Below are 23,521 nucleotides of genomic sequence, written 5' to 3' on the forward strand. Positions count from 1 at the left end.
TAATAAGTCTTAAATCTAGGTCATGAATCTTTGTAACTCTGACACCTTTTTCTTATCCTTGGTCTCTAAAAGCTGACGGCTGTTTGTAAAGCTCACAAACATGCCCTCAGATTCTGGCCCTGATTTGATATAAAAAGTCTGTATTGAGCTGATGTTGAAAGGATAGTCTTCTTCTTAAGCCTCTGTAGATCAGTAAATAGACCTTTAGCAACATGCCGTCAGTATTGTCTTTTTTAAAATTCAGAACATTAAAACGTGTGGGGTTGAGTTTTTTTTTTTTTTTTTTTAATAAACATCAAACATTTGGATTCCAGATGGAGCTTCATTAATTACCTTCAAATCTGAGTGCAAGATGTGTTTCATGTGAAATATTTCCCTGCTGTGGAAAACAACTACGTACATTTACTCAAGTGCAGTAGGAAAGTACAGTTTTGACGTACTTATACCTCAGTCAAGTATTTCTGGTTCACTACTTATTTGCTTCACAGTCAGGGACAAATACAGTTTGCATTGTTCATTTTTACTTTTCTCGATTTACTTGACAGCTGCGATAATTGGTTTCTTTCATATAAACACTGTACATAAAAAATATATGATAATTTTTTCTAAATATGATGCATTGTCATGGATTAAACCAGCCAACGGCAAACTGAAATAGTGCAAATTAGCTTCTTCTTGGCAACTACAGTGTTTCTCACATGTATTAAATGATAGGATAAAACATTACAATATTGTACAATATTAAACTGATTCATGTAAAAAATAATAATAAGTATAATATGTAATAATTAGTAAATAACATTAGCAGAGAGAATTGTAACTGCACTGTCAGTACTTCAATCACATTTTATTGCCACTATATTTTTGCAACAATGTGTTTTATAGTGTGACAATTTTATTCATTTCTCAGTCAAAGGATTTGAATATCTCTGTTACCATTTCCTTAACAACAGCCCATTGCCCCTCTGCTCCGGCCCTTTGGTAAAACCAGTTGGTTAGATTAAGAACAGAGCACATAGCAGGACCAACTTAGAGATGCCCCATACCTCCTAAACTCCCACTGATTGATCACTGACCACGGAGATGCCCCACATTTTTAAAGCCACTGTCTCTGCAGCTATCATTCATGTGGACAGAAGGATGATTTAGAGTGGAAAACAAACCCACGGAGGTACATGTTCTTGCTCACGCACACACGCACCTCGGCGGGGTTCCACTGGTAACACTGTATACATGAGACCTTATACAGGCCAGTTGTCACATAGGTATGCCATCTGAGCCAAAGTGTGCAGGATGGAATGACATATGAGTGCCACAGAGAGAGATATTGGACGGTATGAGACCGTCAGCAACTCCGGAAAGTCGCCTTGGGAAATAAAAAATAATGAAATAAAACAGTAGAGCCCTTGTATTCAGGGGGTTTATTGTCAAGCCCTATTTGATGAAGTCAGATAGCTGACTCACATTGTCTGTCTTGAAAGGCTGCAGCCTGCCTGCTCCCTGCTTGTGACCCTGTGTATTACGCTGCCCTCAGCCTTGCTCGTACAAAAACAGCCCACTGAAGCACAAATACCGACCCAGCAGGAGCCACCCGACAACAAATCCCAAACAGTCCCGTCCAAAAGCTCTCCACCAGCCTCTTTGGAGGACTCGCATTCATTCCTCATGTGCATATCCTGAGCGCGCCAGAGGCTGTAGTTCAGATGTTATATTAAATGTGTTTTTAAAGCATTTCAGTGTAATGGCTGAGCTATTGTGCTGAGAGCAGAGAGAAATATGTGTGCTCTAACAAGAAGTCCTGTGATACAAGAGGTCTGGGATCAATTCAATTGCACAAAAAGAATCTCACAAGAATTTACATGAAATACCAAAGACCATAAGAAAGTGCAAATAATAACTTTTATCTGTGCAAAGATTAGTATGAACCATAGATTTGAAGATGTACACTTCCTATATATATAACACATTCCTATATATATATATATATATATATATATAGTATACACACACACACACACACACACACACACACACACACACACACACACACACATATATACATATACATATATATATATATATATATATATATACACACACACACACAGTATATATCAAAAGTGTGTTCGCACAATCAGAGCCTTTAAACAGACATGAAAATAAATTCAAGGACAGCTTGACAAAAGCCTGTGATTGCATATGGGACTCATTAGTGCCTTTTTTTTGTTTTGTCCATTTATTTACAGGAATAGACTTAAAATAGGAAGCAAATGTAATGAAACAATAGTTCTGCTGCCAATAATAATCATCCTTTTCCCAGAAATGTGGTGATTTTTTTTCCTTCTTTTTGGAATGCGGTGTTTGTTTCATCGCTGCAAGATCTGAGTCCATCACCATCTCCACAAGTCAAAACTCTGGTCTGCACCGCGGCTTCTGCTGAAAGTTTCCATATGTGGGGCAGCCATACACACTCACACACAGTGTATGGAGAAACTAGTATTTCCTACTGTAGAGTTGACATCAATAAAGGATTGAAGAGCCAAATATATTTGTTGCTATAATTACCCCGGCCTACTAATTTAAGTGTGTGGGAAAAAAAATCACATTAGCACTTGTGTGGAAGACTGTGTTCACTTTTTAAACATCCAAAATTGATGTGGTCCTGAAGTGTGGAGAATTGGATTGAGGCTTCACTGAGTTTGATAGATCCTGTTGGCACTCCAAGTTGTTTTTATATCTGGCTGGCATATTATATTCATGAGCACAATGATTTTATGAAAATAGCCTAAGGACTGTTGTGGCTCAATTAGAACATTCAGCTGCAAGCAATTAGTCGACTCAAGTGGGTGATAATCTGTACAGGAATTTTTCACGTGGACACCTCCCCAGCAGATGTGGAACTGCATGGCAGTACAGTTTGAAATAATTAATTCATTGATAATAATATTCAGCGGGGTGATATTTTTATGTTCTTCTTTTTAGGATTTTAGTTTTTAATAATTACATTTCCTCATCTGCACTGATGATAATGATGATGATTGCAACCACAAGTCATTCTCACCACACAGATAATGTATACCAGATTAACACTGTCATTTAAATATTTTTAAATATTATTTTCAACCACATTTTCTCGGACATGCACTAACCATCTGGTGCCTAGTTGTTATTGATTTAAATGTGACCACGAGTCCTTATCACAGAAGCTTGAGGAGTAGTTAAGATGACAGCGACACATCATGACTAATAATTCCCACAAAAACAGCATATACAGATATACAATATGAATAAGTGGCTTACACCTATTGATTTTTTCTTTGACTAATGAGCTTCATTCCAAGTATTCAATGACAAAGTCATTGATTGCTGTAACATAACATGGACGGGTCCTGCCATGCGTGTGGGTCATGGGTTTTCTAAGGAGCGTATCATTGACAGGAATGATCAATGCAGATGGCTCTCTAACAGAGGATGTGAAATTCATCAGTGGGATTACAGGACAGCTACAAGGTAGACTGAGTGGATTTGCATCATTAATCGTTAATTAATTATCATGATTATTGCCAGTCACCACTGTGTACTTAAAAATGTTCAATTTTATATTGGAACAGCTTGAATGTGGTTTTTACAAATGTATTGAAGTTAATTAGGGAGGTGACAGCTGAATTGTAATTTTGAAGTGACCCAGTGACATTAGGATGTAATCAACCATATTTTCCAAGTTCTTGTCAATAAGGGAGAGGCAGTTCTGGAGACTAAATGATGCCGCTTACACTATTTATATCAGTGACAGGACTGCTTGCAGGGCTCTCCAAGGAGCTCCATTGTTGCCGCCTGACAGCACACTGCCTTGTTCTGCCTCTCCGTACACACAGTCTTGGTGTTTATTTAAAGCACAGCAGATTAAGATTTCATAGAGATCCAGATTCAGCTTGGGCGTTTCACACAAGTTCATGAGCCATGAAACTGCTCTCTACTCAAGACTATAGCGATAAATTAAAAAGTGCATGAAGCTGTCAGTGCTCCTTATCAAGCAAACAACTGTTGTGGACACTCGCAAAATCAAATGATCTGCGAAAACAACTTTTTTATTTTGCTCATTAAAATATGCAAGAATAGATTTTTTTAAATAGGTTTAACATCATAAAAAAAGTTTTATTACTGTAATAACATTGTTTTTGGTTGGTCGATATGATGATATTTGCTGTGAACAGCCAAGAGATTATACCATGTTATTTTCACCTTGAATGCATTAGTCTGTTGTGGGCAATCTTGTAAATCAATAACCAATAGCTGTTTATGGTGATACTAGATTTGCACTTGATTGTTGCACCATTGTGAGAAAGCACCTTGGTTTTGCAGCTGTTTAATTGACAGGATTAGCACAAGCAATCTTATCTGGTTATTTTATCTACATATAATGTTGTGTTTTGAGTGTCCATAAGATACAAAATAATCATATTTACCATGGCTAAACATTTTTCATAAATACTAACTCAATATCAGTAATTTTTGTAAGATGCACTTTTCCCACCAATGATGTTAAATGATGTCCTCTAGTGCGTTTTCTAGTAAGTAAGTAATTACAGATGTAACAAGTGCATAACACTTGTTTTCCTCCATACTCACCCTCATTGTCATTGTTGTTTGTCGTTACTGTAGTTTGGCCTCATGCTTGTGTGTGCTACCTCTGCATTCTGCTGTGTTATAAAGGTCACATTTCAACCTGCAGTCACAGTAGTATCTCCATTGACTTCAGTGGCATGACTATTACCCTCACTGGTTTAAAAATCAATAGTTGATGGACGGATGTGAGTCAGACAGCATTTCTCCTGACTATAAAAGCCCGGAATCCCCCTTTTGAGCACCATTGGCAGCTCCAGTAAATATAGCATAAACACAAGCATATGACAGTAATTACAAGTTTAAGGGATGTCCTACACGGATATTGGGTCAGACTGAAAGTTGAAAGCAGGATGCTAATGGTTAATTTCTAACGACCTATTTCCTGAAACATTATTGGGCCACCCCCTTAGTAAATGGTTCAAATATACTGATATCGAGCGTGATTATAAGTGTAATGTACGTGTGTGTGTGTGTGTGCAGGCGTTTCTGTTTTGCGTTCTGTTTGCAACAGATTGTTTCCTTTACTGCCATTCTGTGGCCCTGGAAATGATTTAATTTTTCAATGGTCTGTCTGCTATCAACAGGCTTGCCTCTTGAGAGAGATGTCTGCCTTGATAATTGTGCCATGAACCTCATCAGCATTTCAGATGAAATGGAGCTAGACGGGTCACTTTGAGTTTAAGAGATGCTAATTTGATTGAAATTCAAACTGGGAGCACCAGGAAGTAGATTGTGCCTTTTTCTGTAATGTGCTCCCCTCACTCATGTCGCCTTTCTCCTCCAGTTACACAGCGATTGTTTTGTGTTTTTTTTCAGCTGCTGCTATTTTTTATATTGCAAATTCAAAGTAGCTGCTCTGGCTTTTTGAACTCTGGAGTGTTTGGGGGGGGGGTTACAAAATTAGGAAGTGGGGATAAAGCAATCTATAGGATTTAACAATCAAAGAACCTCTTATCCTGAGTTTAACTGGTCGTGTCACATGAGCAGCGCATGTCACAGTGGCAAAGTTAAGTGATTATGAAGGACCTCCATGACGTTCCACACAGGTTTAATTTTAAAGCAGTGTAAAGACAAATGTATTTATGATTAAACACAGAATATTATTTAAAGCTGTAAATTACTCTGTACTTTATTTGTGAACAGGGGGCTAGAAGCTGTTTACAGAGAGCAGTATATGACTCGGTAGACTGAGCGCTGAGAATTTCCCTGAATGATAAGTGGATTTTCAACAGCAGGAGATATATTTTCATTAGAGGCATTAATAAAATCTATATAATATACATGTATAAATACAGATAGCCTCATGTATTTTTTGATCAACATTTTGACAGGAGATTTTTAAAGAATGGTCAGCATCGGCATGCATTTTACAGTTTCAAATAAACACTCGTCAATGCTTCTGGTGAGCACACTATAATAACAACACTGCCGATGTGTTTATGTTACTAAATACTGTATATCTGTCAATTATATGAAAGCTACTGTAGTAGATATAAATAAACTGCTTCATTTACACATGTTAGAGTAGCACATCTAGGCAGAGCTTACACTGATCTACTGTACCGAGCATCACCAAGCATCACGTTTCTGAGAAATGGATTAGCCAAGAGCCAAGAGCAGATCTGAATTACAATGGTTCTCGCAGTCTTAAGACCCTTTAGACCTACTACATTTGTCAGTGGAAATACATTTTGTAGCATTCAAGACATTATTAATTTGGCACATTATCTTCATGTCCAATTATTCTTCTGACATGTTTTATGATGGCAGTAGAAAAGGTTAAATTGCATGTGGATACATGGTATCAGAAATGCTATCAGTTACACCTTGTTGGCATCGTATCGCACCCCTTCCCTCGGTCAGCAGAGTGTCAGCTGCTGACAGAGCAAAGCTGAGTGCTTTTTAAAGGAGATTTACATCAAACCCAAGTATCATTTTCTATGACACTCTAATTGTACTAATGTCTGCCTCTCCCAAAAAGGTCAGACATGTGGTGGGATTACATTTGTAATACTTCACTGTGATTAACAGGCCGGTTTGGGTAAATGGAGGCGATCAAAACACAAAGTAGCTCTGTCCTGCATTTTGCTTAAAAAACAGATAAATAATAACATTGAGACTTCTTGGCAGTCTGAGAACATTTTTACTGCAGCACCTAAATTGTATTGTGTATATAGAGAAAAGAAATATAAAATGATAGATATAGCTTGTTTATTTGTATTCGTATTTTTGTTGTTGATTTGAGTTGAAACGGAAACATTAAACAATAATGTCTCCACTTGCAAATAAGGTAACTTCACAATTTAAATCTTCTTGATGAGCTTCATCTCCAACTGGTTCATTACTCTTTCTCTAGCATTACAAGATAAAATAAATTAGTAATCTCTTCACTTTTGCTTCAATAAAATCCTGTCGAGCAGTCTAGGTATTTATAGAAATATAATGTTTCACTCTGGAGAAAAGCTTCCTTTGACTTGATATTCATTATGTACATGATTAATTACTATATAGCCTCAGACTATCAAAAGATAGTCAGAGATATCATATTTTACATGTATTTAATTAGTGTGCACTTTGAGACCTGTGCCCTGGCAGGCCCAAATACTGAACTTTTTATGGGAAGAATTTCAATTACATGCTCTCCCTCAATCGGAGGGGCAGGGTCTATGCGTAGAAGAAGTCATTAGGGCCTTTTCAATTGGTCTCAAGAGATGCCCGAGGTTTCACAGATGAGACGGCATCAGAGTCGCACAATCCCATAGATGAGGGCGCCCCTGTTCCACAGCTCTAAAATTAGGGCAATATATCAGAAAGAGCTATCAACACTTATGTCAACATTGTTTCAAAAGAAATATGAGGTATTTTTTCCCCAGTGCTTATGTCCTGTTGTTTAATAGATTTGCCTGAGAAACGATGGCAGGTCTATGTCTCATTAGTGTCATGAATTTTATTTTTGATATCATTCTGTTTCATATTGCTGATATAAACCACGCATTCATTCCCAGGTCTCATTGGAATCTGTTAGATAAAGCACTGTAATTTATATTGCTCCTGCGTCATATGCTTATGCATGAGCAAACGGGACAGAATCATCAAAGTGACCATATAATATATGGAAAGTACTGCAGAGTCATGAAATATTACCCACAAAAACAAGCGGCGCATTATGGGCCCAGCATGAGGTGCATGTTTTAATTCCAAAACAGTAATTCATTTCCATAAAACAAATACAATATGCTGATATTATCATCTGTTATCACACGTGAAGGTCATTAATAAAGTGAAATGCCCCTTGAGACCCTCACTAAACACAGATGCACAGGCAGAAATGTAGACACAAATATGTGTTATTATGCCTACTGCAATGAACATTGCCAAAAATATCTCACTGACATAAAAAGTATATAAATGTGTTTTTAAAGTGTTTCTGAAAAGATATCATCTTTTTCACACATAGTTTGCACATTTTTTTTCTTCAGATACATTCAAATATAATAACACAAATGATTATGTGATATAATACGTTGTAGCAATACTGCCAAAGTTTAAATAAATAACACTCTCTGTCAAATGCATTAGACAAAAAAAAAGTGTTAATAGGTGCCCGAGCTGGTAGGAAGAAATAGAACAAAAGAAAGAGGAAACAGTCATGGTATTGTGTATTGTGGACTCACACTGGACCATCTGTACTGGTTTCATGCGCATTGAAACCCCTGCAGATGGTCCAGAATGTGGTGGCACGTCTGGTTTTCTATCAACCTTAAAATGGCTCATTGTACAGGCTTATGCTCCTCCTCGGCCACTGTGTCCATGCGTGCAAAATCGTCTGGCATTGGCATCCCCTGTACACAAGGCAATCTCAGTCCAGACTGTTCTTGTTTGTGGTTCCCCCAATGGTGGAACAAACTACCAAATGTCATCAGAGCAGGAGCGTCCCTCTCTATCTTCTAAAACCTCTGCACCTCCTCCCCTAACGCACCTAACTCACTTTTACTGTGCACTTCTTTACCTGAACTCCTTGCACTTTGTCTTACTGGACAGATTTAGTGCTCGGAGCTTACTCTGAGGTCTCCGTTCTGTACTGAATATAAATGTAAATGTAAATGTAAAGGCTAATTATATTTCCTGCCGTTATTGTGATTTAATGAGTTTCTCATTTGAACACAGGAGCCGTTTGATTAAGTTGCTGGTTAAATTTTGATGTCGTAAAACCACAATATACTGCTTGCCTTCATGGTATGCTGCTAAATTGTGGCTGTATTCAGTTTGACACCTAAGGAACATGAATTTCCAGCCCTCTGTGTCTGTTCAGTGCTGCGCACCTCAAGAGTAAACCAACTCCCTCCTGTTCCATTGCACTACCTAATATTATATTAATAACATTTGGACACAAAGCAGTGATTACCTCAGCAGCCCAAAGCAAAGGCAAAACCCAAAGCACAACACAATGCAACCAGTAATACATTTTCCAATGATCTGCTGTAAATGGGCACACAGGTCTGTGATAAGAAGAAACAAATATCATCTCTGGTCCCTGCTAAATCAGCAGAACAGAGTTATTGATCTGGCTCCTCACATTGCCAATAGAATTTTAAGTCCCCTTGGTAGCGAGTACGGCTTGCTCGGGGTATTGATGTCATTATCATGATTTCAGTACAGCAAAAGGGTGGTCACCTGCAATTCCCCGGGCCTCAGAGCGCACCACAGGCTCAATTAGACTGTCTGCTCTCCAGATGTTAAAGGCAGGGACCAGAATTAACTTTTGACACTGCTGCAAGGGGGCTGATGAAATGGCAAATAAATACATATGCACTGCATGATTGCAAAAACACAGGATTTCTCTTTTTTTAAATATATAATTTCAAGCTTAGCTTTGATGAGCATGTTGGTATTTTGCGTCTAAAATTACGGAGGCGGCAGTGGTAATCATTAATGAGACCTTTGATGGCATTTTGGGTGCAAATTCAAGAGCCTCATCTAGCTACTCAGTATGTAAACCCTTTCAGAGAAGGAACAAGCTCAGATCAATAAGTCGGGACATTTGAGTGAAACACACACACTTTTGTTTATCCTGTGCGAATGCGCCCCCACCACACACACCAATGGGGTCGGGGGGTGAAATCACATGTGGTCCCTGTGCAATTGTCCAGTGTGAATAGGGGCTTCATCTGTTTTGTTTTTTTGGCATTGATTTGTGCTGCACATGTGCATTTAATTCCAATTTACTATTTACTGCAAGAAAGCAGTTGTATGTATTACACGACGCGCACACACACACACATGCAGGAGCTGGTTTGGATTTAATCACAACTAGCAAGGACAAAAGTTGAAGAGTAGGCTTAGTCAAAGCACAAAAGTGTCTTTAAATGAAAGGATTTGTTCAGGAATGTAGTACACTGTGGGCCAGTTGTTGACTAGACAGGTAATAATGCAAAATGATGTGGAGCATTTTTGGATTCTTTCATTGGCCTATTCATTCATCCAGATTATCTGAGCTCTTTAAAAAGTCATTCAGACTTGTGCAGCACACAAAGCACCTCTTTTATACTGTACACATAGCTAAGAGGACACAGTAGGTGAGTGCGGGGTTCAAAGCAACCGAGTTGGCCCTGACTTTATTGTAAGCAGCCTAAATGGGGCTTCTGCTGAGAAACAGCAGTTCACCTTTATTTTTTGCTATTAGCTTCTTTTTTGGTGAATGTTAAAATTTTTCACCTTGAACATGAGTAAAGAACATTCATTTATGCACTATGAATGGGCCTGTGCTCCACAGTGTATTAACATGTATGCATTTAATACCTTTGTGTGGTTTGCTTGAACATACTTGCATTACTTGCATATTGTGCATACAGGCACAAGAGTGTTTGATCATGTTGTTGAATGTGTTTCTGTTTTACCCCTGACAGATGCAACAATCGGACCCAGTGCATCGTGATCACAGGTTCAGATGTCTTCCCTGACCCCTGCCCGGGAACCTACAAATACCTGGAGGTCCAGTATGAGTGTGTGCCCTACAGTAAGTATGACCCTTCTGTCATGAATTGAAGACTTCCCCTCGTCCCCTCTCCCCCACCCTCACATCCTCAGTTTCTCTCTTCGTCTCTGCCCCCTCTCTCTTTGTGACATATCATATCCTGTCCCATTTCTTCCCTCTGCCTTGTTCAGACAGTCTGCTCTCCTCGTCTGCAACACCTTCCAGCACCATTTTCCTCTGTCTCTTCTTCCATCTGTGTCACACCATGAACTTTTCATGAAATATGACCTGTGAAACCCTTTGGTCCTTTTCTGTACTGCCTTTATTATTGATGTGCTCACCGTGTTTCCAGCGGATCAACGAGCCTGGTTATGTGGTAGCAGACTATAGGGAGGGTAGAGGAAGTCGTGCTGACTCTCCGTGATGGCAAGCGTGTGTTTCATTACTCAAGTCTTGTACGGAGAAGTCTATCAGGAGAAAACACAGCTCACCTTGATGGCTTAATACACATCCATACAACAGGTGTTGAAATATGTTAACAGATGTTTCATTATGTAACAGAACAGAATGGCTCCACTCGTATGTCAACAAGGTAATATTTCATCTAAAGAGATAGTGTTAACATTTTGTCTCCTTCGTGGATGCTAAAATATTCATCGCCACTGAGCTCCCAAACAATCTTTAGATTGCCCTTTGCATTAAAATTCTCCTTTGTCCTTTAAGCTGCCATGTTCATTTGCAATTTGTGAAGGAAATTCCCCCGTGTAACCTTTACAAACTGATTAATGACAAAGATTTAGATGAATTGCCAGAATCACTAATCAGGTAGAATTGAAATAATTAGAGTGGGAGTGATGGGAGGATAGTATTTGGCAGCTTTTGTAGATTTAAATGAGTGTTTTGCACACTGATGATGCCTTAGGATTTGTTTCAGTTTTAAATGCGCTGAAACTGGAAATTAAGCCCAAACATGAATAATGCACTTTTCTTCTACTGTACTTTTTATATTTAACACATCAGTTCTACATTGCTCATTACCAGTGTACCTGTCGTCCAAGCTCTCACCCTCAGCGCTGAGTCTGTATGCATTAGTGAACATCATTAGACGGCGAAACTCATTACAACTTAAAGGTTAACCTATCCAAGGCTTTGAGGACCTGTAATTAAAAATGGAATAAGCAATAATGAGTATTTGAGCCGCCTTTATCGAGCAAATCCAAATCATGTAGGCTCACCATAAATGCCCAACTGCTTGTTTTTCCTTTGGCTTTTTTTTGTTGTCTTTATTCTTACTTGCCTCATAGTTAAGTGAAGTATTGATCTCATGTCTTGCTGTGTTACCTCAAACCTTAATAGTGGGATTAGCCTCAAGGTGCACTCATGTCCACCCACTGTTATGATTGTCTATGGCCTCCCTCTTGCACCAAGCAGAGTGTGGTGAAAAATAAACTTCTGCCCAAGGACTTCCAACCCTGGTCAAGTCCGTCTAACAACAGTAAAAACAAATCCAAACAGGTCCTCTCTTCACTCTAAGCAGTTTCAAACATGCATGTCTGTAGCCCCATCTTTTTGCTTCTCAAGGTCCATGCCCAACCAGAATAGGACCAAGAACACAGAATGTATCCTATCGCAACTGCCCTGGTAAGTGCTTAGTGTTCTCCCAGTCTGATCCAGTCCACACAAGCCCAGTCCAGCCTTTCCCACTCAAGTCCTGTTGTAAACTGTGATAGATTGTGATATATAGGCAAGTTCTGTGTCTTGTTGCTTTCCTCCCACCAATCCCTTGTCTCCTCTGCCCTGAAATAAGAATTCAAATACCCCAAATCATTTTGTAGAGTTACACTGACGTAGTAGAAAAGAGACGAGCATAGGAAGAAGATTAACTCAGCTTTTCCACGCCAGTGCAAACCCCCACTGCAGTTTTCAGACAGGACAGCAAAGACCTTAGTGCAGTTTTCTAGTTTTCTGATGAAATAGATCATATGCCAAATACCACGATTTGTGATTAAAAACACTGCAGTGAATCAGGAGCTTAGCATCCCCTGGATTTGCCGGGAAACAAGACTTGAGAAGTTGTTTTGCAAGAAAACGTATAAATCCCCATTAAGCTGATCAACGACTGGACTGCAGTGCAGACAGTGTCCTCATTTTGACTAGTGACCACTGCCCCTCAAATTTCATCTGCCCCGTGAAATATGCAAACTGTTAAAGACTATAATATGATAAACAGATGTTTTTTTGGCAAGGACTGAATGCAGTATGCCATTTAATTCACCCTATTGTCTATGCCTTTGCATAATCTCACAAGCAATTCTGGATTTTTCACTTCTGTGCAAGTGGTCTTTGCAACAAGTTGCCTACATTTCCACCATTCCCATCCTTTGGCTTCATTATTTGGTTCTTGTCATGAACTGCCCTCATTAGCCACATTATCTTCATGTTCCAGCCAAGGAAATAAATTTTGCCTTCACCTGGCACTGAGTCACCCGCTGAATTGGCTCTAGTAATAGCTTGAATTGGGCAACATAAAAGCCAAGACATTTCTTCATTAAGCCTGTTCTGTGCAAGATATTTTGAAATTGTGACCGAAAAAAAAAAAAAAGTTGCCATCCCTGCTCTGCCTTTATAAAACTATAGAATTGTGCTGGTGAGCATAAACAGTCCTTATGCGTATATTTTCACTTTTCATCACATGCTCATGCACAGTAAACCCTCAGCTCCGTGTGACAGCGGTGGCCAGATTATAAAAGATGAAGTTAAGCTGTAACAGCATGAGTTTTTGGTCCCCTTTGGTGTTTTTTGTTTTTGTATCCGAGTTTATCCCTTTTTTATTCAGTGTGGTTTACATGATGCTTCATTTTAACACTGAAGCGACTAACTCAGTCTGCAGTTGACGACAGACGTTCAGTTCAAGACGGAGCACCTGATTACTAACAGTGATAATTAATAGCCTCCATAATATGATTAGTTATAGTTCATAGAAAGCAGGAGTTCGCTAGAAAGTGTATTTAGTGGGAGAAGTTTAGGGTCTGTGGGGTTAGTGTGGGTTGGGATGTGTCTCATGTCTGTTGTTTTGATGTTGCTATATTAAAAGTGACTGACTCTCTTCCCTGTGCAATCTGCAGGAAAACCTCCGTGGCTATCTGACTCACTCTCTTCATCCTCTGACTTATTTCTGATCACACTGATTGCTATTCAAATTTTTACATTTCCACTAACACCATCAGGTCTTCCGTCATGTGTTCTTCCTTTTCTTTCCAGATTTCCTTCACGCCATCTTTCTCTCTTTCTCTTTCTCTCTCTCTCTCTCTCTCTGTCTCTCTCTCTTTTTTTTTCTCTCTGTCCTCTGTTTCATGGGGCTGAGGCAGCTTCTGAGAGCTCAACTGCTGTTAATTTCTTTGCTTCCTATCCATGTTTGATCTCTTAGTTAGCTGCAAGACATTTGAATTTCCTCTGCAGAATGGCGTGCGTTTATTTACGGATCCCTCTGAATCTCTTTTTTGCCACTGAAGCCTAGGTCAGACTCGACAATTACAACAGATTCAAATTCCGATATGAACCAACACTAATTGGGAGCTGGAGGGTTGCAGGATTCAAGGGAAACCTAATTTTGGATTCAAATGTTCAAATTATCCCACAATGCATACTGGCTGCTTGAAATGTATACATTTAGTATTTCAAAGTAAGAGCCTGTGAAGCCATCAGAGACTAAAATATAAGAAGGACACAACAAAAAAACATCAACAACAACAACAACAACAATAGGAACTCAGATCAAGGGCAAAGAAAAAGAAAAAGAAAAAAGAAAAAACTGCTGTTTGCAGCCTTTACATGTGAGATTGCTATCTTGACTGGTTCAACCAGTTACTGTATTGTTGAAAGAATACATTTCAAATGAAGCTATGTCAAACAGCAATGTGTCACAATTCAGTCCACACTAGAAGAAATAACATTTTATGTCAAAGACATTTCATAGCAATTAAAATCAATAACCTTCATTTACTGTTGAATAGCCTCAGAATCATGTCATAAAAAGTAGCTGAACATTTTTTGTAATGATACTTCTCTCCGTGTTTTGTGTACACATAGTAGAATTGAATGGCTGCATTTACTTTTCTCTGATGCCCATCCTTGTCCCCTGGTTTGTCGACAATGTGCTAAATGAGCAGCGAGCAGAGCAGTTGTCAAAACTGAACTCAGATCTCTGATCTCAGTAGTCACTGTTTCTGAAGTCACAGAGTGTCAGCAGTCGGACCTAGGCTTCAGATTAACCCGAGAGATGTGTCTAATTTATATATATGTATATATATTTATTTTCTTCTTTTTTTTGGCAATATCTTTTAGCTGTGCAGACTTTCTTAAATGTTCAGTCTTTTTTGTTACAGTTAAAAATAATTTGCTATTTTAATGCAATGCTAATGCACTTGGTGTTCTTTTTTTTTTGTTATTTTACTAAACTATTTAAGTTTTGTGATCTGTTTTATGTTAAACTGCCACTGACATGTCAGATTAATGGACTTGGTAATGATTCCTAGTTTAGTTGCCTTCAGAGTGCCTTGTTTGAATGTGCCCATGTTGGCTAAATTATTGCAGTATTGTGTTGAAAAGAGCAAAAATAACTCAAACTAATTAAAACACAGCATAACCTAATGTGGAATTAAATACATTATTAAGAAGTGACTGCACATAGTCTATGTTAGTGTGTTTTGCTCCAGTGAGTTACACTGATTACCTGCTTCCTCGATAAGGCCACAGTTAGATGTGCATATGGGTGTTAGATTAGTGTTGAGCCGATAATTATTTTAAGGGATCAGGTGTAACATTGGTCCATTATGGAATTACATTTTTTAAAAGTAATTAATTTATTTGTTTATTTGTAAAGATATTTACATTAAATGTTATTAACTATTATTGTAAATGTAACTTTATTTCAAGAAATTAAGAAAAACAAGGAAGATTGATAGCTGTCATTTTCACAGATTTTGCATGGTACATGGTGGTGGGTAGATTTAAAGTTTGAGCATCTTGGTTTGGCTCGTCAAACAAACCAGGGTCACGCAAAGTGAAATAATATTTAACATGCATCATTGAAGCGATGCAGTACATCACGCTTCTGGAAACACAATGGCCTTGAATCTCAGAAATTGTGTTTATTGATCTATAATCCAACTTGAAATATTTCAAACTGAAAGGATATCATTTTCTGGACTTGTCTGTTATTTCCAACACGAAGCCCAGACTTACTTCCCTGTTTATCAAACAAAAATCAAATACCCTTTCGTTGTGAATGTCAGACGTTGAACCTGACTGAAGTTGCCATCGATGATATTACATAGTCACAGGCAGTTGGCAGTCTGTCAAAGAAAAAATCCATCCACCACTGTGCTGTAAACCAATTGTGACAATTGGTCATGATCACAAATGTGATCAGACCATTCTCCATGTTCTAATCTGACCATTTTGTTTCAGAGACGGGATGTTGGTGGCTGTGTGTCGACTTTCTCTAAACTTTCTTGCTTTCTCTGAATAGGTGTACCTGTCTTTGTCCGTGTCTCATAACGTGTTTCTGCATATGTGATCGTAGCGATGACAGTTAATTCATATTAATCTCTTTTTTTCCCCTTGCACCCCTTTCATTCTCTCTTCCAACGCTTAAAATAGAAGTGGAGCAAAAAGGTAAATAACAGACACGATCCAAACCCTAGCTCCTTGTTTTGTGGCATCTGGTTGTAAACTACCTATTTTCCCATGGTGGCCCCAACAAACCCATCGCAGACGTTATCTATAGAACCCCACCACCCCGCAGCTGTAAAGTTAACGGCAACAAGAGGAGTAAAGCTGGCCATAAAAAAAAAAATAGACAGGCCACAAGCAGCCAAAAGATGTAAATGGGGGTGTATTGGCTGCAGTCCACAGGGGCTTCCTCTCCTCATTCTCCCTGGGTGCTTTTTCTACTCAGCAGAATCTCATATTGCCTGGCTTCCAAACCCTTTTCCATAGCATGCCATGGTAACGGTGTTTCTTGGCCCTTTTTTCAAGCTATTTCTTTCTACTGTCCCCTTTGCTCTCCAAGCCCCCTTCCCCTACTCTCTCTCTCTTCTCCCCATTATTCTCACCTGACCACTTGCTGCTCTTTTCTCTCTTGATCCCTATGCCTCCTATGCCTCAGAGCAACAACCAACACACCTCAAGAGACCCTTAATGAAAGTTTTAAAAATTTTAATGGTTGTGACATTTGCACCACTCTGTAATGACAAGCCTCTCAGGTGTATACCGTAGAAAAGGTGGTGTAACCGAGACACATCTAAGTACATACAAACACTTTGCAGACTCTGCCGACTCCTGCTCTCTCATAACCTCTCCCGTCCGTTGCCATGTGACTTTAGTTGTTGTTTACAGGACCAATTGTTTTGTTCAGTTTTGTTTCTGTTCTATTTCCCCTCATTTGTGTTCTATTCCCAACAGTAAATGTCTGAGGCCAAGCTTCTTTTTGTTTCAGACTATATATATTTAAACATTATGCTTAATAACTTTCCTATTTCTTTTTTTCTTTCTATGCACAAAACCAAAATCCTTATGCTGCTTGTGAATATTGGCTATAGCTGTTAGTTGTGTTTTGGCCACTCTTTAATGTGTGTTCGTCCCCACTCCTCGTGGACAACCTGTAAAACAAAAACGAAGACATTAGAGATTTTGTTGATATTACATCTAGATTCACATGGTCCTATTTTTCACATGTTAACCCCCGACTGTTTTTTTTTTATTCTACTCTTCTCCCACTACTAGTTTTTCTTTGTCCTGGGACTCTGAAAGCTGTCGGTGAGCCTTCCTTTCTATTTGAAGCGGAACAACAAGCTGGTGCCTGGTGCAAAGACCCACTGCAAGCTGGCGACAAAATCTACTTCATGCCGTGGACTCCTTACAGGACAGACACTCTCATTGAGTATTCCTCCCTGGATGACTTCGAGAACGCCCGGCAGACCATCACCTACAAGCTGCCCCACCGGGTGGACGGGACCGGATTCGTGGTCTACGACGGGGCCGTGTTTTTCAACAAGGAGCGTACGCGCAACATTGTGAAGTTTGACCTGCGGACTCGAATCAAAAGCGGCGAGGCCATCATCAACAACGCCAACTACCACGACACGTCGCCCTACAAGTGGGGTGGTAAAACAGACATTGACCTGGCGGTAGACGAGAACGGGCTGTGGGTGATCTACGCCACAGAGCAGAACAACGGCATGATTGTAATCAGCCAGTTGAACCCCTACACGCTACGTTTTGAGGCTACCTGGGACACAGCCTACGATAAGCGCTCCGCCTCCAATGCCTTCATGGTCTGTGGAGTACTGTACGTGGTCCGCTCCACCTATGAAGACAATGAAAGCGAGGTCAGCAAGAGCCTGATCGATTACATTTACAATACCAAACAGAACCGTGGGGAATACGTTGATATCCACTTTCCCAACCAGTACCAGTACATTGCAGCTGTGGATTACAATCCGCGAGATAACCAGCTCTATGTGTGGAATAATTTTTTCATCCTAAGGTACAATCTGGAGTTCGGCCCACCTGATCCAGCACATGGTAAGAGCTCAGCCCCCACCCCCCTCCACCCCATCATTTCTCCTGCAGACAATAATGTTAAATTGCATTGCTGAAATTGTGATTTCAGTTGCTGTCAAGTGCACTTTGATATTCCCCATCTATGTATCAAGTGTCACAGCCGACTGATTTTTAATTTAGAATCTAATGTGTGCTAGATATGTTACGGAAGCTTTGGAGTGTAGGAAAGCATCTCGGGGGGTGAAGCAAGTGGGGCTCCGTGGTAAACAACACCTTGAAGCCAGTTACTATATCATAAGGGATCAGTATCTCGGGGATTTGGGGAGGTTTCCGGGTGTTCAGTGAGTCCCTGGTGCTAAAGCTCGAGGGACCCCTGCTAGCATTTTTTTTTCAGAGAGTATAAGACAGGGAGAGAGAAATATACTCTCACCTCTGGAAACATACGTGCCTGGACAGGTGCAAAGTCTTGCCTGGGGCAAGGTTAGATCATTCCCCCAGTGATGCTGAAACTCCAAATCTCCATCAGCCATTAAAAAAAAAAAATTCACACTCGGTAGGCGGAGTGTAAGGATTCAAGGTTCCGTCTTAGAGAGACAGACATGGTAGACACAAGGGAGAAGGATCAATCATCCAGGGTCATACTAGCAGTGTATGTTTTTAATTTAGCTGTCAAGAGCTGAGGGGATGCTAGCCTAGGCTTGCGATAGTCCTTACACTGAGACTATAATAACAGTAATTATCCTAATCCCCTCCACACCCAGAGTTCTGTGTCCACGTAATGTTCAACGCAGTCAGTGATGAGCCACGGAGGTCATGCAACTTTTCCACAGATTATCCGAGAGCTCAGTATTTATTAATGTGTTTGCTCGTCCACTTTCGCGTTGATAGGACATGGGCTAAGGCAGCCAAATTGGGTTCAGCCAGTGGAACAGCATCAATCTAGCCAGACCATGGAAAGCCTCACTGTAACAAAGCCCAGGTTTGAAAACAGAATTAATATGCAGAGAGTAAAATACTGCAACAACCATGAGGAGCAAGATAAAAAAAAAGACTTCTTTTTTATTTTTCCAACTCTGAATAGTCCGTTTGAAGTTTGAATATTTGTAAAATTAAATATTTGCATGTCGCAAATACATTTAAAACAGCCCAGGAATATGCCACAGATAAAATATATCTTCTTATTGTAGCCATGTCCTGAAAATAATTTCATGCACTCCTACAAAGATTTTCAAATGAGCCAATTTTTACCAGTGTAGAAGTGTTCATAATATCACCTTCTCTGCTATCTAATAATAATGAATTTGAGCATGTCTTTACATGCCGTTATGTGTTTAAATGCAGTTAACTGATTATTAAGCAGTCAAACAACAGCCTCCACAACCGCCTTTATTTTCAGCTTGGCTGTTATTGATTCCTGGAATAAGCTGTGTATAGACAGTCTGCACGCTCAATTGATTTATTTGTTTGTTGAATGGACACTGATTACCGATGGCGAAATCAGAGTCTTTAAAAGGATCCGGCCTGAAATAGGACTACATTCCACTTATTTCTTCCCTGCCATGCCCGCATGCATGTGTGTACGAGAGACATACTCACCTAGTCGGGCCTCCCAGGCAACCAAAAGGAAGACACTTCCCTTCCTGCCCAATATGTTTAGAAACATGCGCTACCCAACATACTGTATTTGCTCCAGTATTCACACTTCTTTATTTTAATGTCAAAAAGGACTCTGGTCTTCCTGCTTGACAAATGAGACATGAGCCTGGCCCCACTGCTGACTAATGTATGTTGAGTCGCAGTCGATGAGTGCAAGGGAGAATGGTCCAGGATGATCATCAAGATGTCAATAAACTTGTCCTCCCACATGGCTGATGTTGGCACATAAATGATGGCACTTTTTTCTGGCTGTCACTGGACGCCCTCTCTGTGATTTCTTCATGTCTGCTTCACTAGACACTGAAACGAGCTATCAGAATGCTTTTGTGGTGTTAAAAGTTGAAGGTATGTGTTTGAAGCAACGCTCTGCCAAAAAAAGGGGAGGGGAGGAAAAAAAGAAAAGATGGAAAACTGAAAAAGAAAAGAACATTTCAGCTTTGCTCAAATTATTGCAAGCACATCATGTGAAAGCTTAGCAGATTAACATGCAGAAAGCATTGTTAATACAACAGAGCATGGCTAATTATTAATGTAGATGCTAGAGCTGTGTTAATTGTTTGACTTTTTTCTTCAAAAGAAAAAAGAAGGATCTGCAGGTTTTTAATTTCACCACAGATTTTTCGTCTTGAAGGGAATTTCAAAGCAGGCACAGAGCATGAGTCAACAGTGTAATTGCGGGGAGCGAGACTGATGCTGTATGCATTTGACAGTGTGCACTGCACTTCCTACATTTTTTTTCAAGTGCACAAACAAGTCTGTCACATGATTTGCTCCGTCATGGAATGCAATCACATCAAAGTGATGTTGAGACCCTGTGTGGCAGACAGTTGGGATCTTGTCAAGTCCAATAACGCTGCTCGTGTCGAGGCGAGATCATCTCTTGTAGGATTATGGGGGGTGTAGATGGGGTCACATCCAACAAGCGGCTCCACTGCAAGTGGACTTTAAATGGGTCAGTAAGTCCCTCTTTTGGCTTTGACCAACAGCGCAATAATCCACTCATTTAACCGTGGCTCTGTGCTGGTTTTTTCCTTCTTGCATATAGGAGCTAATAGAAAGACATATTCCTCTGTCGCATATTGAAAGTGAGATGATTAAATTGATTTAAATGAGGTATTCCCAGAGAAAACTCATTACATACCCATTTCTATGGACCGTTTATTCATGCCAAGCTCTAAAATGTGGCCTCAAACCACTGAGTAAGCATATCAAGAGCTATTTTTTACCAGAAGTATGCGCAAACAGACTTTATTCCCCGCCTCAATGGGACACAGGTGAGCCTCAGAAACCTTTTATTTATCCCTTGTCGCAAAATTAGATTCTGAATCACTTCCATATAAAGGCCCCGGGCTGTACTTAACACCCACGCAAATCAAGACCTCCTCTTTAATTGTTGAAATGTCAATACATTTGCATACAGTTTCAATCTTTGCCGCACTCTCAAATTATACATTTGCAAGGAGGGATCGTGAGGGAGAGAATGACCCAATTTGTATGAAATTATAAGGTACGGCTCACTTGCGCAACTCGCCAATTAGCTTACAACACTCTGCATGTGGTCAAAACAATGCCCTATAGTTGTGTGTTAGGAAAGTGCTTTACAATGCAAAAATGCTCAGCTGTTACAGATGCTCGTGAGTCATACGCATTAGCAGTCACCCCAGAGAGCCTACCTCTTATAGTCTGATGAATATACAACTCTCAAATAAGCATCACCATGATTCATCCCTGTCTTCTGCCGTGCCCACATAGAGGTTGACTTGTGCATGGAAACTTTAGAGAGAAAACAGAGATACAGAGGGAGAGATAGTTCCAACATCAACATCAAGTCTCCATAGCCACCTCAGGTGGTGAGTCTCCTCCACCTTCAACCGTAGCACTGGAGCAGGGATCAGGATGTATTAAAAGTGGCCAATTTGTTTGTTTGTCTTGACAACAACAACCTCCCCTCCGTTCCCCCTCCTCTTCTTCCTCCCTCCCTCTCTCCCTCTCCCCAACCCCCTGTCAGCTGCCCAAGTGGACACAGTTGGTGTGAAAGGAGAGGGTATTGATGTGGAAAATCACCCTTTTTGTTTTTGTTTTTCTGTCCTCCTGTCATATTCTGTTTCTCGTCGTTTCTTTCTCTGTGTGCTTCCATCTTATTGTCTCTCTCTTTCATTATCTCTCTATTGCAGTCAGTCTAGCTGTTTCTGTCTTTCTTCGGTCAATATCTGTATTTTTTTTTATGTCCATTTTCCCTCCCTCTGCCTGTGGACTGTCATTGTTCTTCTTAGGCCTCCATTATACTCACTTATACACACGGACAGCTGCGGACAACACGGACGTGTAGTTGCTGTTATTATACGTCTTTCTAGTCTGCTTGGAGGAGCACATGTTGGGGATAATGCCCTTGGAGCCTCACATACACTCTAATGATGAAACTTACGTCACATGGACCCTAAGCAGACCCAAAGCGTACTCACAGATGCAGAAAGCATAACTTGCTTAAGTTTAGCTCACATCTGGACATTTCCATTTCTGGGCATGCGTGTCCACACATGTATGCGTCTGTTTGGCTTCTCTCCTGAGGTCCGGCTAAAGTCCAGGTCAGACTGTTCAAATCATTCCCAATGAGGGCAGGGCACACTAAATGACAGGATTTAAGTAAATCCTTAACTGTGCCTTTAGGGAACTGTGCGCACACAACAAGGGCACAAAGATGGCTGTCACAAATGATGGTCAGGGATCAGAAATACTTATTCACTGGTGGAACAAAGTTTATATTTTATGCATATGATTACAATGTAGACATTTAGCAACTTTTGACAGATTATTGTAAAGTGGGGCTTCAAAGTTGTTATTAAAATCAACTTTTTCTGGTCCATTCCCATGTTCTTCTGTGTTAAGGGAAACTTCTTGAGGCTTTTGTCAGCATTAACCACATCTCACCATATAATATATGACCATCTGCAGCTAACAGCTCCAGATGAATAAATGAATCTAGGCCTGTGTGTATAGCCGGGACCGGCTAATTCCATAAGTCCTGATGTTTTCAGCTGTCTTCTGTGTAAGCTGTGAGGATATCTGAGATGCTAGGGCGCTATCTTCCCTTACTGCTGGACTACAGTATCTCCATATATGCCAGCCTCAATTCTTTATTCCTCCCATGTAGCTTTTTTAAACCACCATTTTATGACACAGTGCGACATTATTCTGTCGACACCATGACCCACTGGTCTCATTCTTAGTTACGATATAGGGGTGAATTTAACTCGGGCGATAAAAAGGGGGGAAATCCCACGATGGGGATTTACACTCTTGTTCACAGTATCTCTGATATTACATCGTGGGATAATACCTAACCACCCAGTGTCTGGTGGCAATAAAGGCTATTCAGCGCATGAGGTCGTTGGGTCACCTGTCTCCTCTGAAATCCGATCATGATGTCTGCAGCTCGGCCAACAACGTAAGACATGAGGCCCAGTTGTTGCCGGTCGGGGGAAGACCATCTCTTCACCCCCTTCATACAGAAACACACCTCAGGATAATGTTTTCTTATAATCCCAAGCTGCTAGTTACCACTTCCCCCTGGAACGTCTTACCCGCTGATGTTGAACTACTGTGCACAGCGTGGCCAAATGATCTGCTGACAGCGTACAAGCATGTGGGCAACAGCAAACCCGGGGTTATGATTTAGAATGTCACAAAGAGTTGTTTGAC

General features: G+C 40.2%; 1 protein-coding gene across 34 annotated transcripts in view; it reads left to right on the plus strand.

Moving 5' to 3' along the window:
* The window catches only part of adgrl2a (adhesion G protein-coupled receptor L2a), a 197,003-nt gene that overhangs the window by 143,525 nt on the left and 29,957 nt on the right, over positions 1 to 23,521 (plus strand). For 21 of the 34 annotated variants that reach the window (XM_085774490.1, XM_085774489.1, XM_085774474.1 and 18 more), the window contains 2 exons: positions 10,533 to 10,642; positions 17,387 to 18,187. In XM_085774490.1, the coding sequence (XP_085630616.1) occupies positions 10,533 to 10,642; positions 17,387 to 18,187 (911 nt within the window). Of the gene's footprint in view, positions 1 to 10,532; positions 10,643 to 12,181; positions 12,242 to 17,386; positions 18,188 to 23,521 lie in introns of all 34 variants that reach the window. The other 13 variants (XM_085774503.1, XM_085774475.1, XM_085774480.1 and 10 more) reach the window with 1 other exon arrangement.

Source organism: Trachurus japonicus, chromosome 4, assembly GCF_045865225.1.
Source record: "Trachurus japonicus isolate A0001 chromosome 4, Traja_1.0".
In the NCBI taxonomy this organism is placed as follows: domain Eukaryota; kingdom Metazoa; phylum Chordata; class Actinopteri; order Carangiformes; family Carangidae; genus Trachurus; species Trachurus japonicus.